At 44.6% G+C, this 18,796-nt stretch overlaps 1 protein-coding gene across 2 annotated transcripts in view; it reads right to left on the bottom strand.

The window, feature by feature from the left end:
• Positions 1-18,004, bottom strand: part of OSCP1 (organic solute carrier partner 1) — a 31,448-nt gene extending 13,444 nt beyond the window's left edge. For both annotated transcript variants that reach the window (XM_017884495.1, XM_017884496.1), the window contains exons 1-3: positions 17,783-18,004; positions 6,366-6,520; positions 254-421 (exon numbers count right to left, since the gene is read on the bottom strand). In XM_017884495.1, coding sequence (XP_017739984.1) covers positions 254-421; positions 6,366-6,520; positions 17,783-17,894 — 435 coding nt within the window. In that variant the 5' untranslated portion in view covers positions 17,895-18,004. The remainder of the gene's footprint in view (positions 1-253; positions 422-6,365; positions 6,521-17,782) is intronic.
• Between the last annotated feature and the right edge of the window lie 792 nt (positions 18,005-18,796).

The raw sequence follows: 18,796 nt of genomic DNA on the forward strand, positions 1-18,796 counted from the left end.
AAAAGTAAGGAGAAAATGGCTATGCTCTGTATGATTGCTTTTCCAATTGTGAAGGCATCAGTAAGAGGACATAAGATGATGATCCCTATTATATTACCAAAATGGACACAGATAGCTTTTCAGAATGTTCTGGGAGAGTGTCAGGCTTTGCCATTCCTCATCCTGTTCTCTCTGTCATATAATCTACCTGTTCTTAACAGAGGGATGAGAAAAGTACTAGGGCTGAGAGGCGAGACACTGATGGCGCTCTTACTTCTGTTAGCTGCCGGAAAGTCTCGTCCACTTGCTGCAGGATGGTTGGGGAGTCTTGGATGAATCCCTTGATGGTATCTAAATGATTGAAGGTGACCAGCAGCACATCCTTGGGTCGGGGACACAGCAATACTTGATATTTGAAAGCCATGGTCATCAGGTCATAGAGCTGCCAACCCACACACAAGCAAAAGAAATGGGATCATATCAAAAGCAGGTGTGAGAATCTCCAAACAGTGATTCAGTCAAGCATTTACTGAAAACCAACTCTGGGCTTGCCATACAGCTCGGGTGACCGTATCACTTATCACTCAAACCAAGACACTTCTGAAAGTCAAAGCGGGTGCTTTTAATAATTAAGCCAGGACAACATGAGTAAGCCAGCACATTCCTGGGCAAACCAGGATTTCTGGTCACTGGATGTGTATTGTTAATGGGATACATATGAAATAATATTGGCAGCAGTGGAGTCCCAAAGTGAGCACTGGACCTGGAGAAAGAAAATGCAAATTTAAGTACTTCTTTCCTCCTAACTTATTGTATAACCTTGGCCAAGTTTCTTAACTTCTTTGGGCCTGAGTTTTCTCATCTGTAAAAAAATACTCTCTAATTTTCCAATGTTGCAGAGGTGCTGAGAGCAATAAATGAGGCAATATGTGTGCAAGTGGCAAGTATAGAGTTCTACAGCTTTCTAAGAATCATTTTAAATGATGAACTATGTGGATATGAACAAGCCATCTCCACATAGGTGTGGTATGAGCATACACGAAAGATCAGAAGGGAGGAACAGTGAGTACCAAAGTGGTGAAGACAGGCTTCGTGGCACAAGTGGCCTTATATAGCCCTTGAGGCAGCTGCAGGATTTCAACTAGCTGAGGGCAGAGGAAAGGCATTCCAGTTGAGGGAAACAGTACATGTGAGGGCCTAGAGGCAGCAATGAGTATGTTATTTTTCTGGGAGAAAGAGGAGAATGGCCGGAGGATAGTTTGTGTTGGGGATGGCAGGTAATAAAGTTGGGTAAGTATGGCAAATAAAGATGGCAACCATAGAAACTGGGGACTGCAAGAATGGGGAGGGAGGGAGGGAGGGAGGAAGGGGTCGAGGGTTGAAAAACTAACTATTGGGTACTATGCTGACTACCTGACTGATGGGCTCAGTTGGACCCCAGACCTCAGGATCATGCAATATGCCCATGTAACAAATCTGTGCATGTACCTCCTGAATATAAAATAAAAGCTGAATTATTTAAAACAGAATAAAGTTTTTGGGGAGATACACAATATAATTTAGACTAGCTGTAGTAGAAGTTGGGGGTTAAAGTTTGCTGAGCTGGGCCGGGCGCGGTGGCTCAAGCCTGTAATCCCAGCACTTTGGGAGGCCGAGACGGGCGGATCACTAGGTCAGGAGATCGAGACCATCCTGGCTAATACGGTGAAACCCCGTCTCTACTAAAAAATACAAAAAACTAGCCGGGCGAGGTGGCAGGCGCCTGTAGCTACTTGGGAGGCTGAGGCAGGAGAATGGCATAAACCCGGGGGGCGGAGCTTGCAGTGAGCTGAGATCCGGCCACTGCACTCCAGCCTGGGCGACAGAGCGAGACTCCGTCTCAAAAAAAAAAAAAAAAGTTTGCTGAGCTGACATGATCAAAGTGGTGACTGAATGAGATCTGGCAACGATGAGTTGTGAGAGATGGGAGAGACTAGTTAGGGGGAGTAGCTAGCACCTGGTTCCTAAAAGGATTACAATAAATATCTACTGACTGCATGAATGAAAGAAATGTTGTTGGAGTAATCCAGACTTAAGGCCTGGAAAAAAGGTAGTGGGAACAGAGAAGTCAGGGAAAGGAAGACCATGTGCTGTTTAGACGGAAAAGCTGTCAGTAGGTGGTGACTGCCTAGATTTGAGGGTTGATGATCAGGGTGGTCCAGAAGGACTGCAGCCTTTTCAGCCTAGTGTGGGTGGGGAGGGATGATGCTATTGATGGAGGAAAGGACATCTGGGGGATGTGGGAGTGGAGGAGCCAGGAGAGAAGATGGACAGTTAACTTAAGGACATGTCTAAGCAGGATTGAAGCTATAAACAACTACCATCTGAGTGTCGTGCCAAGCATGTGTACATATAGTACCTCATTTGATCCCATTTATTCTTCACAAGAACTCTATGAGGTAGGTATTAGCCCAGTTTAAAAATGAAGAAACTTGCCTAATTTCACATTGCTGGTAAGTGCAGAATGATATTTGACCTCAAGACTATCAGATTCTAAGGCACTTGCCAGGACCCTGCTACACAATCCCATTTCTCCTACATGCAGTCAAACATTTCCACTTAGAAGGTGGCTTACAACCAGAATAGCTGGCCAGGAGCAGTGGCTCATGCCTGTCATTCCAGCACTTTGGGAGGCCGAGGCAGGTGGATCACCTGAAGTCAGGAGTTTGAGTCCAGCCTGGCCAACATGGTGAAACCCCATCTCTACTAAAAATACCAAAATTAGCCAGGTGTGGTAGTGCGTGCCTATAATCCCAGCTACTAGGGAGGCTGAGGCAAGAGAATTGCTTGAACCTGGGAGGCAAAGGTTGCAGCGAGCCGAGTTAGTGCCACTGCACTCTAGCCTGGGTGACAGAGCGAGATTCTGTCTCAAAATAAATAAAAAAAAAAATAATAAAACAACCCCCAGAAAACAGGAATAGCCTGGTGTGTGTGCATGGGGGTTGGGAAAGTATAATACTGGAGATACATATTTGAGACTCTGCCATCATTATCAAACATTAAGTGCTCATATATAGGAAACCATGCTAGAAATAAAGGATAAAAACAGGTACAAGATGAAGGAATGACAGTTCAGAGTAATTCAGTAAATTGGGTCTCACAGCTAGTAACTGGTAGAGCTAAGGCTTAAACTCAGGTTTTTGATTCTAAGTTCTGTGTCCTTCCTCTATGGAAATTTAAACTTCCTCTTCTTTTCTTTTTTTTATTTTTGACATGGGGGTCTCACTCTGTTACCCAGGCTGGAGTACAGTGGCATGAACACAGTTCACTGAAGCCTCAACCTCCCCTGCTCAAGCTATCCTCCCGTCTCAGCCTCCTGAGTAGCTGGGACTACAGCTGTGTGCCACTGTGCCCAGCTAGTTCTTCTAACTTTTAGTAGAGATGAGGTCTCACTATGATTTTTTCTAATATGTTAAAAAATATTAGAGATGGTTTTTTTACATATTATGTAAAAAATGTATGTTGCCCAGGCTGGTCTTGAACTCCTAGGCTCAAGTGATTCTTCCACCTGTGCCTCTCAAAGTGCTGGGATTACAGGTGTGAGCTACTGTGCTTAGTCTCTAAACTTTTTGAAAGGCAGAGAGAGAAGAGCAAGCAGAACTGAAAAGATAATTAATATTTATTGAACAGCTATATGCCAGGCCTAGGTATGTTCTCACTTAATCCTCCCAATAACTGATGAAGTAGTATTTATTTTCCCCATTTTACAGATGAGAAAATGGAGGCTCAGAGTTAAAGTAACTTTTTTTTTTTTTTTTTTTTTAGACAGAGTTTCACTCTTTTTGCCCAGGCTGGAGTGCAATGGCGCGATCTCGGCTCACTGCAACGTCCGCCTCCCGGGTTCAAGCAATTCTCCTGCCTCAGTCTCCCAAGTAGCTGGGATTACAGGCGCCTGCCGCCTGGCCCGGCTAATTTTTTCTATTTTTAGTAGAAACGGGGTCTCACCATGTTGGCCAGGATGGTCTCGATTTCTTGACCTCGTGATCTGCCCGCCTCGGCCTCCCAAAGTGCTGGGATTACAGGTGTGAGCCACTATGTCTGGCTAAGTTAAAGTAACTTTCTAAAGGTAAGTGGCAAGATGTAAGAGGGCACAGTTAAAGGCAATCTGTCTCCTTGAGTCTTCTAAGTACCAGTAATAAGTGAGTGCTGACTCTGCAAATCTAACTTCCACCATCAGTCATCATGATTTTTAAAATTTTTCTTTCTCTCTCTCTATATTTTAAGAGACAGGGTCTTGCTATGTTGTCAAGGCTGGTCTTGAACTCCTGGGCTGAAGTGATCCTCCTGCCTTGGCCTCCCAAAGTGCTGGGATTACAGGCATACGCCATTGCACTGGCCTTTAAAAATTTTTTTGTAGAGATCTGGTCTTGCTATGTTGTCCAAGCTGGTATTAAACTCCTGGCCTCAATCCCGAAGCACTGATATTAGAGCCACAAGACACTGTGCCTGGTAGTTCTTTCACATGATGGAGGAAGTTGTAAAGGAATTATAATTATATTTTACATTAACTAAAGACCAAACTTTAAAGATTTCATTAGTTTCTCCCTAACATCCTATTTCTGTTCTGAAATCCCATCCAGGACACCACATTCCATTCCACTGTCCTGTGTCCTTGGGCTCCTCTCGGCTGTGAAAGTTTCCCTGACTCTCCTTGATTTTGGTGACCTTGACAGTTTTGAGTACTGGTCATGTATTTTCTAAGCATGACCAACAAACAGTATTCATGTGATGTTTTTCTTATGGTTAGCCTGGAGTTTGGAGTTTCGGAGAGGAAGACCACAGAGGTGAAGTGCCGTTTTCATCACATCATGGCAGGGTACATACTGGCAATGTGACTCATCACTGTTGACATTACCTTGACCATCTGGTTGGGGTAGTTTATCAGGTTTCTCTACTGTAAAGCTAATTATTTCATCCCTCCTTTCCATACTGTACTCTTTGAAGTGCAGCCCCTACCTAAGGAGGGGGAGTTACACTCTCCCTCCCTGAGGGCAGAGTATCTACGTAAATCATTTGGAATTCTTCTAAACAGACTTGTCTGTCCTCTGCCATTTATTCATGTGGAATTATTATTATTATTATTATTATTATTCAGAGGTAGATATATTCTTGAAGGAATTATTATTTAAAAAATCACAGCATTCCAATACTTTGTTTCCCAAAGAAATAGATATGTTCACATTATGAGTAAAGACTGCTTTTGAACTTGTTCTAAAAAATATCTGGTTTCTACAGTGCAGAGCTGAGATTTGTGAAGAATGAGGCTGAATTAAAGTTTTAGGGTTGAGTGCTTTTTAAAATTTTTTAATTTATTGTATTTATTTATTTTTGAGATGAAGTCCTACTCTGTCACCCAGGCTAGTGTAGTAGTGTGATCTCAGCTCACTGCAACCTCCGCCTCCTGAGTTCAAGTGATTCTCCTGCCTCAGCCTCCTGAGTAGCTGGGATTACAGGCGCGTGCCACCACACCCAGCTAATTTTTGTATTTTTAGTAGAGATGGGTTTTCACTGTGTTGGCCAGACTGGTCTCGAACTCCTGACATCAAGTGATCCTCCTGTCTCGGCCTCTCAAAGTGCTAGGATTACAGGTGTGAGCCACCACGCCCAGTCAGGGTTGAGTGCTTTTACTGTGTTACGGCATGTATTCCTGGGGTTCATAAATATGGGCATGAAAGCCAGCACTCTTGTCTGGGTGCAGTGGCTCACACCTGTAATCCTAGCACTTTGGGAGACTGAGGCAGGAGGATCGCTTGAGCCTGGGAGTTCGAGACCAGCCTTGGCAACAAAGTGAGACCCCATCGCTACAAAAAATTAAAAATTAGCCAGTGTGGCTGGGCCGGGAGGCGGAGGTTGTGGTGAGCCGAGATCGCGCCATTGTACTCCAGTCTGGGCAACAAAAGTGAAACTCCATCTCAAAAAAAAAAAAAAAAAAAAAAAGCCAGTGTGACGGCATGTGCCTGTAGTCCCAGCTACTTGGGAGTCTGCGGCAGGAGAATTGCCTGAGCCTGGGAAATCAAGGCCACAGTGAGCTATGATTGTGCCACTGCACTCCAGCCTGGACAACAGAGTGAGACCCTGTCTCAAAAACAAAACAAAACAAAACAAATCAAACAAATAAAACCCAGCACTCTCTTTGGGCAGGTGGAACGACATAAACAACAGAGGGGTTGTTGTGGATGATTTCTGAGGTCTTTCCCATTCTGAAACTCAACAACTACTAGTATTTACACATGCCTGTTTCTTGCAAGGAACCACTGCATACATCATCTCATGTGACCCCAGTCCATGATCATCCACAAAAGGTACAAAAAATGCAATCAAGATGACAAAGGCAGCTGTCTGCTCACCTTATCCATGCTGGCCTGGTTCAGTTTCATAATGGAGGCATGAGCCAGGCGCTCATAGACAGTCCTCAGGGCCTTCTTGGAGTAGAGCTCTTGAGGCTTGAATAATTCCTCCATAAACTTTCTATTGAACATGGTGGAGATGATGTCATTCAGAACTGCAGAGACAAGAGAGAACACAGCTGAGCAAAGTACTGAAGCAAGCCTATCCCAAAATGCTCTTTGTGTAAGAGTACAGGAGCCGAGCACGTACAGTACAGACTGGGGATGCTGTGTGCTTGGTGAGATCAGCTCCCTGACGGGACCACGCAGGTGTCCCGGTAGAAAGCAGGGCTCTGAGAGTGCTTTATGACACCATTTCAGGGCAGACATAAATGACGACAAGGCACCAATGTGTTGTGCTTCAGAGATTATAAACTCCTTATGTAAATATTATCTCACTTGATGATAAGGGGAATATTTCTTTCTTTAAAAAAGATTACTGGCTGGGTGTGGTGGCTCACGCCTATAATCCCAGAGCTTTGGAAGGCCAAGGGTGGAGGATCACTTGAGGCCAGGAGTTTGAGACCAGCCTGGGCAACACAGTTAGGCCCTAGCTCTACAAAAAATTGAAAGCAATTAGCTGGGTGTGGTGGCGGGCCTGGAAGCTGAGGCAGGAGGATCGCTTGAGCCCAGGAATTCAATGCTGCAGTGAGCTCTGATTGTGCCACTGTACTCCAACCTAGGCCACATAAGGAGAGCCTGTCTAAAAAATAAAAATAAAAATTCATCTAATTTTAAAAGCAAATCTAAACATTTTTACTTAAAATTAAATATTATAAAAATGGGGCCAACCATGGTAACTGACTCTGAATAACATCTGATGCAAACAGACAAGTCTGCCCACTGGTTAGAGATGAAAACATTTGCAGTGTTGCTATAAGACATGTACTTGGAATAGCACCATTTTTGAATGCCTTAATTTCCACATTTGATCCATAATCTTGATACTACAGTGTAGTGCTATATCTCACACTGCTGTTCAAATGGAAAATTTCCCTCTGGTGAGAAAGAAGTGTACAAACCAAAGTGTCTATAGTTTTAGGTCTCCATTCATCTAGATATTTTGCACTACTGAATGAAATATCACTAGTTGGCCGGGCGCGGTGGCTCAAGCCTGTAATCCCAGCACTTTGGGAGGCCGAGACGGGCGGATCATGAGGTCAGGAGATCGAGACCATCTTGGCTAACACGGTGAAACCCCGTCTCTACTAAAAAATACAAAAAATTAGCCGGGCGAGGTGGCAGTCGCCTGTAGTCCCAGCTACTCGGGAGGCTGAGGCAGGAGAATGGCGTGAACCCGGGAGGCGGAGCTTGCAGTGAGCTGAGATCCGGCCACAGCACTCCAGCCTGGGCAGCAGAGCGAGACTCCGTCTCAAAAAAAAAAAAAAAAAAAAAAAAAGAAATATCACTAGTTAAGGGCCAGGAAAACCCTCAGGTATGAGAAATAGGAACAGATATGGTTGAACATAGATTATCCTTAATTAAACCAGTTATCCTGGCCTAAATGTGAGCATATGTGGATACCGAGAACATACACTTATAGAAATTCAAATTTGAAAGAAAACTGGGTTACTTAAAATAATTACACAAAATCACTTATTAAACATGAGCGGTTATTATTGAAATATGGAAATTCCTCCTTCTTTTGTTGAACACAAAGGACACTCCAGATGATTGCCTGTGGCCATATCTCTTTAGAGCAGAGGCAAGGGAGAGCAGTGAAATTATTATTTTAGGTACTCTCTACCTGTAAGTAATTGACAGAAGTACGCTGAGGGCTCAGGCCAGCATTTTAAAGCATTTCAACACATTATATGGGGGAAGGGGGAGCTGAGGGCTGGTTGTACTTAAATGGAAGAGCTACAGAGAGAGGGGAGAGGGGATACATTCCCAACACACACACCCCCAGGGACACAAATGAACTGACTGTGGCTCCATACAGAAATGCTAAACTCACACTTGACCTTTAGATTTTACTCTATACTTGATCCTATTACTCAGTGAGGGAGAACCAAATCGATTACCAACACAGGGTGTCCCTGATATCTGACAATTTCAAACCATCCCAGCTTGCCCTTAATGTGCCCTAACGTTTCCCCACCGTGGACAGCTCGGAGAGACATAGAACTCTGTCAGGTTTGCCTCATGCCTGACCACTTCCCTTGGACTGAAACAAAAAAGAACCTGCAATAAACTGGGTTTTCTAACCTTTTTCTTACCATAGCCTACATAAAATGCAGCATTTGCAAGGAAGCAGGCACAACTGAAAAGCCACACATAAGTCCTCAAAACAGAGAATATGAAGAATTTTCCACAGACTTATGTAAGCTAGGGAGGAGTGCCGAAGAAGAATTCAAGTTAAAGCATCACATCAACTCTGGCTAGGTTAATGCTTACAAAGAGCTACTGTTCACCTAGGTGCTGAGTCATTTCTCTGGGGTCTTTGAGCCCTTGTTAGGAGCTCGGAAAAGAGCTTAGACCCAGATAAATCAGTTCTGGACGAAAGAATACCCCAAGGTGATTGTTAGCTACTCAGGCGAAGTGAAAAGCAAATTGAAGTCTTTCCCCGTGGGAAATGAAGAGCTCTGGAGCACCATGGCTCCTGGCGCAAGAGCATGCAGACAGTTCAACTGCTGGGAAGAGATCGGCAGGGTCTGTCCTTGTGGGCAGAACAGTGAGTACAAATGCCCCCAAAGAGGAAATGGCAGTTTAATGGTTGGGCCAGGACACCTAGGGCTCCCTCTTCTCGTTTCATTCTTTGGAAATAAGATGGAGGCACACATTAACGTGTTTTTGTCTTACAATTTGCTACAATTTGCTTCACCCAGCCCTTGGTTGAGGCAGACCTATTAGGTACCAGACACTGAAATAAACATCACAGGCACAAAGAGGAAGGAGATGTTATCCTGGCCCTAGAGAAGCAGCACATCATCTTCAAGTGAAACCTGAGAAATAGTTTTTTTAAAAAAAATTAATGTATTTTTTATTTTTTTCCCTTCATCCTAACATCCCCGAAGAAATAGTTTCAATCAGACCCGCCCATTAGTCTAAGTGTTGGTTTTTGGCATGCAAATAAGTTCTGCATACTTTTCACGAGGCTGGAATATACTAGGAGCCAAATTTCATCAGGAAGAGGCTAAGGCAGGGGAGGGAAGGGATCTTTCACAGGAGCTTCAGAAAGTTGGTAATTGGGTTCTCAACATAGCAAGCTTCGTCTTGGGTTCGGATTATGAAGCCAGTTTCTGTTCATTATTTTTGAACACTTATGTTAAAATAAATTTCAATGATTCAATTATGTATATGAAAAGCTCTCAAAATCCACACTTCATACTTGAAATTCTGCTATGCATCAAGGGAGGGATGGGTCAAAAATTGCTCAAGGAGAAGTGTCAAAGGATGGTTGTGAAATGTAATAAAAGTGTATCAAGCACTTCAATTGGGCTTTTTTTCGAGCCTGGTCTGATGAAATAATTATCTTGATGAAAGCAATCAAGTTTTTACCAATTCCCTCTGCTCTAAATTGACTTGTTTATGGGAATATGAAATTTGGAGCCAAGAATTTAGAGAGAGGCTAGGAAACCTCCTGAATAGTTACCATGTTTGAATCCTTTCTATGTCCCAGGCACTGGGCTTAGAACTTTATATGCATTATCTCATTTAAACTCCAAGACAATTCTGAATTATTATCCTCATTTTTTTTTTTTTTTCCTGCCAGACCACTTATCGTTTTATATTATCCTCATTCTATTAAGGAGGGAAACTGAATCGGAGAGTTTAAAGTGCGAGGCCACACAGCTGGTGATGGAGCTGAAATTAGAATGAGGTCTGTTTGATCTAATGCCTGTGCTTTTAAATATTATTATTATTATTATTTTTGAAGTGGAGTCTCGCTTTGTCGCCCAGGCTGGAGTGCAGTGGCATGATCTCAGCTTACTGCAACTTCTGCCTCCCAGGTTCAAGCGATTCTCCTGCCTCAGCCTCCCAAGTAGCTGGGATTATAAGCGCCCGCCACCACATCCAGCTAATTTTTGTATTTTTAGTAGAGACGGGGTTTCACCATGTTGGCTAGGTTGGTCTCAAACTCCTGACCTCAAGTGATCCTCCTGCCTCGGATTCCCAAAGTGCTGGGATTACAGGTGTGAGTCACTGCACCTGGCCTCTTAAATATTATATATGTTATCTTCTCAGCATACTTGGTGTGGTGAGAGCATTTAAAATATTGAGGAGGATGGCTGATGATAGGCATACACCACACCCAAATGTCAAATGACAGAAGGTACCTGAGATATTTAAAGGCTGAGAAAGTGTAAGGCTTTATTCTGAGGAGTTGACAACTTTTTTCAGGTTTGCTCTTTATAGTAGGTAAGGGGAAACTGAAGCTTTCGCATGATGAGGCCACACTGCATGCATGATGTCATGCCTTCTGCCCACAGTCCTGGCAGCCATGCAGTTACATGCTTCAATTTTTCTCGGTTGCTCTGTGAGCTTAGGAGAATGGCTCAGGGAGGGTCACTCATGTTGAAGCACAATTATTTGGTTACATGACACTGTAACAAAGTTGTTTTAAGGACTACCAAATAGGATGACGTACCCAAAAGTATGGCTATTGCCCCAGCTGTCCCTGCAAAGTTTGCAACTGAGAAAAGGAGGCAGATCTCTCAGGTACAGTGTGGCTTTTTGGTCAGAGTTTGCTTAGTTTTCATCTTATGTGCTGTATTTATTCCTCTTAAGTAAAAGACTCAAATGTATAACCAATATCTCAGCTAAAGACAAACTCATGCCTATTTTCTTACTTTGACTTTGAAATGTTTCAAGCGGTCCCACTTTAAGCCCTGCTGATAAAGGCCTGAGTGAACCTGTGGATGCACACTGAACACATGCAGCCCAGAGATAGCATACCTCGTTTTCTGTCCACCTCTGTCCATTCATCTACATGAAGCATACAAAAAGAAAACACCAGTTCATGAAGCAAGAACATTATTTTCGAGGAGGCTTTAAACATACCAATTCCAATGATCTTATCTATGAAACTTTACTTTTCATGTTGGCATTTAATGTCTACTGTGAACACACTGCCTTCAATTTGAAACCTTTAAAAGGATGGATAACAACATATTTCAAAAAAGCTCAAGAAAGGCTATGTCTTACGGAGAGTGGCCTAAGAAGAGAGTAAACTGAGGAGGATTAGTTATCCTGTGGTTCATCTTGAAAGGCCTAAGAAGCCCCCCTCTCTAATGCTACAAGAATACATATCATTCAGTAGCAGGCTTTTAAAGATGCTAGCCTTCATGAGGAAGAATAATTCCAAGAACAGGCAGAGAAAAGAGTTCCTTTGTGTACAATCTGAGGTTTCTTTTCTTCTTCTTCTTTTTTTTTATTAATGTAAGATTTCCCTTTCTAGAGGACAGATGGAACTGCTCAAATTAGAAAACTTGAAATGTGAATTAAAAGGAAAATGTCAGCATTTGTTTCTGTTTTACTTTATATATATATAGATGCATGATTTCCATGTAAAAAGAAGGGAATAATGATGGGACCACTATGAAGAAAGCTTCTGAGGACAAAGGCAGTTGGGGAGATCCCAAGAGGAGACCAAATAAGGAAAAATGCAGTTGGCTAGAGAAATCGGTGAGAATCAAGACTCTATTGGTTGAAACCTGGTTCTACTTACTGGCTACATAAACTTCAAGCAACTTGTTTAACCTCAGTTTCAATTGTAAAATACGGATCATGATAGTACCTACCTCACAGGCCTATTGTGGGGATAAATGCATAACACACATCAAATGCTTAGCTGGCTTCCCTTCGAGTTCTGTTTCCTCTACTGAGGGACATTAGACAACACCCATAAAGGATGGAAGATGACTTTTTTTCTTTCCTTAATTTTTGGTGGGGATTTCAATCTAGAAGAACCACCCCCAGATACAAAAGTTCTATACACATCTGTATTTTAAAAACATTTTGGCCAGGCACAGTGGCTCATGCCTGTAATCCCAGAACTTTGGGAGGCCAAGGTGGGTGGATCACCTGAGGTCAGGAGTTCGAGACCAGCCTGGCCAACATGGTGAAACCCCATCTCTGCAAAAAATACAAAAATTAGCCGGGTGTGGTGGTGCATGCCTATAGTACCAGCTACTTGGGAGGCTGAAGCAGGAGGATTGCTTGAACCCAGAAGGTGAAGGTTGCAGTGAGTGGAGACTGCGCCACTGCACTCCAGCCTGGGTGACACAGCAACACTCCGTCTCAAAAAACAAAAACAAAAACAAACGAACAAACAAACAAAAAACCCAAAACCATTTTGTAATTAATTGTTTCTTTTGGAAACATTTGCCACTAGATTGTGGTACTAGGGGTGATTTCTGAAGTTATAATCAAAGCATATACATGGCTTCAATACATAATACCAACAGCTCCCAAGAGAGCAGTCTGAAAGCATGCCCAGTGCCATGTCCTAACTGGCTGCAAAGTGTGTTCATTGCAAGATCACACTCCTCTGGGAAAATTCACCCTCTTCTCCCACCAAGAGTCATAGGCTTTTGAAAAGAAAATATTGGGAGAGCAGCACCAAGAGTTTGGCAGATACTGTTTTCTTTGGCACAATGTCCACATCTATCTTTCTGTGGCATTTATTTTTTATCTGTTTATTTTGAGAGGGAGACTTGTTTTGTTGCCCAGGCTAGAGTACAGTGGCGTGATATCGGCTCACTGCAACCTCTGCCTCCCGGGTTCAAGGGATTCTCCTGCCTCAGCCTCCTGAGTAGCTGGAAATTACAGGCATCCGCCACCACGACCGGGTAGTTTTCGTATTTTTGGTAGAGATGGGTTTTCACCGTGTTGGCCAGGTTGGTCTCGAACTCCTGACCTCAGGTGATCCACCCACCTCGGGGTCCAAAAATGCTGGGAATATAGGCGTGAGCCACTGCGCCTGGCCTCTGCAGCATTTATTTAACTGGTTGTCTAGTGGCACAGACTTGTGGGAATTCAAGGAGGTGGAGTTTTAATCCCCTTGCAGGTGTGTTTGGGAATAGTGGTGCTCCAAGGGGGTCATCTCTGAAGGGCAGTGACTCTCGCTGATAAAATTGAACTGGCAGATGCTCCCAAAGGCAAGCAGGCTGAGCGCCAGCAGGGGTCTCTGTAGTGCTGTGTGCTCCCCGACTCCTTACTTCCTGAGAATCCAGAGAAGAGAAAAACCCTCTTTTTCTTTTATTTCTCCAGATGACTTATTTGTGACAACTCCACTTTAGTTCTATTTTGAGTGGGGGCAGGCCCACGGCTATTCAGAGCTAGTCGTTAAACTGGAACTAGAAAAATAAAACAGAGCCTCACTGCCCTTTGGTTGCTCGCGCTACACGGTGATTGACCTGTCTTGGAAAAATCACTTTGTGGCCACATGCCTCAGTTTCCTCTCCTGTAAAATGAGGAATTTAAGCAAAATATAATAAGGTCTTATTTATCAATATTTTTAAGAGGCAAAGGTAGCTTTTATTATTCTCGCCATTGCTTAAAACAGGAGACTACATTCAATATGCAACACTCAATAGTTGTCCCATGGAGAGAGCACTTCCTTTCTGTTGAATGCTAAACTAGAGGCTGCATTGTAGGGGAAGCTGCAACATCTGCCTTGGCCTTGTGGGAACAGGGAAGGCCTCCAGGAGACCAATTAGTCATATAAGATAATGAAAACATCTAGAAGAAATACGATTTCCATTCAAAGCTTCGAAGAGGACTAGTTTACCAAGTCTAGTGTTTTATAGGCTCCTGTGTACAGGGATCTGTTATAGGGGCTCCCGCTCCTGCAGCCACACCAACTTTAAATGGTGGAATAGGTGGAAGACATGAGTGTTTCTCAGCCCTTTGAATCCTATGCTCTCGTTTTTTTTTTTTTTGAGACGGAGTCTCGCTCTGTTGCCCAGGTTAGAGTGCAGTGGCCGGATCTCAGCTCACTGCAAGCTCCGCCTCCTGGATTCATGCCATTCTCCTGCCTCAGCCTCCCGAGTAGCTGGGACTACAGGCGCCCGCCACCTCGCCCGGCTAGGTTTTGTATTTTTTTAGTAGAGACGGGGTTTCACCGTTTTGGCCAGGATGGTCTCGATCTCCTGACCTCGTGATCCACCCGTCTCGGCCTCCCAAAGTGCTGGGATTACAGGCTTGAGCCACCGCGCCCGGCCTTGAATCCTATGCTCTCTACCCTGTTTTCTCACTATCTTCTACAGATCTCCAGCCGCCAACTACTTTATTTCTTTGATAAAATCAGTGGGTATACTGGATATATATTTTTCAAACTCCTCCCTCTCCTCCTGACCTACCAACCCCACAAAGATTCTGATATAGTCCCCAAGGTATGGCAGCAGAGTATAGTGGTGGTTAAGGGGACATTGGCTCAGTATGAGCTTTGGAGCCTGATGCCTTGGGCTCAAATCCTTTACTTTTCCTCTTACCAGCCATGTAACTCTGGGCAAATTAGTCTTAGTTTCTCCATCGCTAAAATGGGGATAGTAATATTACGTATGTGTTACAATAGTTGGGAGGATTAAGATTTTTAAGAGAAGCCCTTGGTACAAAGTAAGTGCTTCATTTTTCATTGTTTTGTTGATTGTTGTCACTGGAATCAGTTACTGGGGTGGACTGATCAATAGCCCTACCTCCAGTGAATTCCAGAAGGGCTGCATCAGGCTCCATATAGTATCTCACATAGTGTTTGACACTCAGTCAAAATCTGTGGAATGAATGAGTGTGCGAATGTAAATTACTAAAGATGGCCGAAACTCCCTAAAATCATATTTAGCAAAACCAGAATAAAGGCTATAACTCCTAAAGGTAAAGCTGTCCCCTAGTATTCAGAGGGCCTTGCCCAGACCTCCTGTTGAAAGATACCTATTATTCATTGTGTTAAACATAATAAATACATTATTTCATTCAATCCTTACAACTTTGCTTTAAGGTATATATATTATTACCATTTTATGGAGAAACAGGTTTATAGAGGTTACACCCGAAGGTCGTGCAATTAGTTAAACGGTAAAGCTGGAATTGGGACCCAGGTCTGTAAGACTCCAGAGAGTATGTTCCTAATTGCTAATTTACACTATCTTCCAAGATGCAGACTACCTACCAGTCTGAGGACTCCAGCATGTCACCTCATTGGTGCCACTAACCTGAATGAAATCCGATCACACAGGCACCAAGGAAAACAGAACCCTCTCACAGAAAAAATGACAATGCTATATAAAACTGCCAATTTAGATAATCATTTCAACAAACATTTATTGATCACTTATTCTGGTCTCGGAATTACGGTAGGTGCTGGAGTACAAAGATGAATAAGACAATCAAGCAGGAGACAGACATACACACAGATCATTTCAGTATAGTATGGCCAGTGATAAGCTAGCAAGGAGCAGGCATGGGGTGCTGTGGGAGCACAGGGTGCTATGAGAGCATGCGCAGGCCCTTTCTGCATATGGGGGGGCTTCCTGAAGGAGATGATTCTTAAGCCGAATAATGCAAGATCGAAGGGGAAGAATGTAGGGATGGGAATTACTAGCACAGAAACACGAACAAACATGGTTTAAGTGGAGATCTATGAGCCGTTTGGTATTATTGGGAAACAGGAGGCAGGCAGGGGTAGAAGAAAGGACTGCAGAGGAAGACAGAGATCAGATCAGGAAGGGCCCTGAAATGGCCTGTGGAAGGACTTGGTCTTAACCCAGACGGCAGTGGAAAGTTGACAAAGGGTTTTAGGCAGGGGCAAGTATGGACAGATACGCATTTTAGAAAACTCACTGGTGGCAATGTACAGAATGAATGGGGGGGGTATGTTATAGGGAGTTATTTTTAGCTTTTATGCATGGACTTGGACTCAGTCACATACACACAATAGTTAATATCTGAATATGTATGCTTAGCATCTGAATATGCATGTTGAACATCAATTGAGCATACAAAGATTAATGGAGAGAATGTTTTAACTGGCGGCCATGTCAATTGCCTTTTCAACTTTTCCTCCTCTACTTTGAAATACAATATTTCCTTCATAATTAATCCTAGGAAATTTGGTATAAGCAAGTGTTTGCCGAAAAGGGAGGAAAAGAGGAAAAAGAACAGAGTGGCAGAGTGTTCTGAGTCGTCATTTTTCTGGGGATTAGTGTGGCGTCCATAGGAGCCAGATTTTGCATTTTCAAAGCTCTCATATTATTTTCACAATTGTATTCCCCTCCAACACTTGTGAGAGTTATAACTTTCTTATTTTTTCACATTTTTCTATATTATTTTAGAATCCCAAATTTCTAGAAGTACTTCTGAGATGAGTAAGACCAATCTCCAGCTTATGTGGTAAGATACTACCATAAAGGAATGAAGAATCAGAACCTGGGCCGGGCGCGGTGCCTCACGCCTGTAATCTCAGTACTTCGGCAGGCCCAGGCAGGCGGATCACTTGAGTCCAGGAATTTGAGACCTGCCTGGGAAACACGGTGAAACCCATCTCTACTAAAAATACAAAAACTAGCTGGGCGTGGTGGTGCATGCCTGTAATCCCAGCTACTTGGGAGGCTGAGGCACGAGAATCGCTGGAACCCAGGAGACAGAGGTTACAGTAGCCGAGATCGTGCCACACACTCCAGCCTGGGCGACAGAGCGAGACTCTGTCTCAAAAAAAAAAAAAAAAAAAAAAGAATCAGAACCTGTTCCTTGGGAGTAAAGAGGACGCTTGGTTTAGCAAGGGGTATGATACCAGATGGTGGGCAGCTGGGACTCCTACATTTGGAAGGGACTGATTGACAAGAGAGACCGGGAAATCACCTCTCCCATTTGAAGAAATGGGGAAATTAGGTAGATCAGGCACCCTAGTGTCCATTGGGAGTATTAAGCTCTTCTGCTGTGAAAAGAGCTTTTGGGGGATTTGACTCCTGAGGGGCTCCAAATGGATGTAAGAAATGTCCCTGGTTATAAGAGTGAAGTGTGGGCCGGGCGCGGTGGCTCAAGCCTGTAATCCCAGCACTTTGGGAGGCCGAGACGGGCGGATCACGAGGTCAGGAGATCAAGACAATCCTGGCTAACACAGTGAAACCCCGTCTCTACTAAAAAATACAAAAAACTAGCCGGGCGAGGTGGCGGGCGCCTGTAGTCCCAGCTACTCGGGAGGCTGAGGCAAGAGAATAGCGTGAACCCGGGAGGCGGAGCTTGCAGTGAGCTGAGATCCGGCCACTGCACTCCAGCCTGGGCGGCAGAGCTAGACTCCGTCTCAAAAAAAAAAAAGAAAAAAAAAAAAAAAGAGTGAAGTGTGTAGGAGTGCGGGTCTGGCTGTGGGTGTTAGGGCGATGATGAGAGGGCGGGGCTGCGGGCTGCGGGTCTGGCGGAGCGGGCCGGGGGCCTCTCACCTTTGCGGGCCTTGTCTCCCGGGATGTTCTGGGCCCGCAGCCGTTGGTCCAGGATGTAAAGCATCTCCCCGCCCAAGTTCAAGAAGAGCAGCGGTAGCGTCCGCACCGACATGGTGCTGGAAACGAGCTGGGCTGGTGAAGAGCCCCGGGGTTAGGTAGCCAGTGGCCTGGAGGCCAGGCCGCAGCGTCCCAATAGTCTGGTTGCTGGGGCAACGCCGCGACGGGAAAAGCAAGCCAATCAGAAGGCGGTTTGGTGGGAGGTGCCCTGAGATCGGGCGCTAATTGGTCTGGGTGGCGGACCCTCCCGGGGGGATTGGTCCGAGCCAGACGCCGGCGCGGCGTTGGCCGTGGTTGAAGAGCTGTGCTTCCGAGACTAGGTCTTTCCCTCCGAAGGGCGAGGGCCGGGCCGGGCCACGGTCTTGGGGTGGTCTCGACACAGCCAGCCCGGAGCTCGGGACCCCGGCCGCTGGCGCGGGGCCTCAGGTGCCTACAGGAGAGAAAAGCCCAGGCAGAACGGCATTAGAGCAGACTCGAGTCAGACGGACCTGGGTTGGAATCACGGCTCGTGATGTCTTGCTGTGTGACTTCGGGCAGGGTTTGAGCCTTGGCTTCCTCTTAGGTAACATGGAGCTGGCATTCACATCACAGGGCGGCTGAGAGGAATCAGTGAGATCATGGAAAGGCCCCGAAAGCACTCAGTAAAAATGGTAACTGACTTTTCTTTTAGATTGGGGAAGGATCAGAAGTCCTGAGTCGTTTGCATCGCCTCCCAAAAATTTACTTGAAGTGAAGCCCGTCCTGGTTTCATACTCCATAAAGCAAACCAGTCCCGTCCGTCCCCGTGTGTCCGGCTCCCAGAGGATGCACCCTGGGAGCTCTGTGACGTTCCCTCCTCGACGCTGTTCCGAAGGCCTCCCAACCATTTCTTTTTTTTCTTTTCTTTCCTTTTTTCTTTTTCTTTTCTTTTCTTTCTTTATTTTTTATTTATTTTTCTTTTTTTGAGACAGAGTTTTG

Source organism: Rhinopithecus bieti, unplaced genomic scaffold (assembly GCF_001698545.2).
Source record: "Rhinopithecus bieti isolate Rb0 unplaced genomic scaffold, ASM169854v2 scaffold_13029, whole genome shotgun sequence".
NCBI lineage: Eukaryota > Metazoa > Chordata > Mammalia > Primates > Cercopithecidae > Rhinopithecus > Rhinopithecus bieti.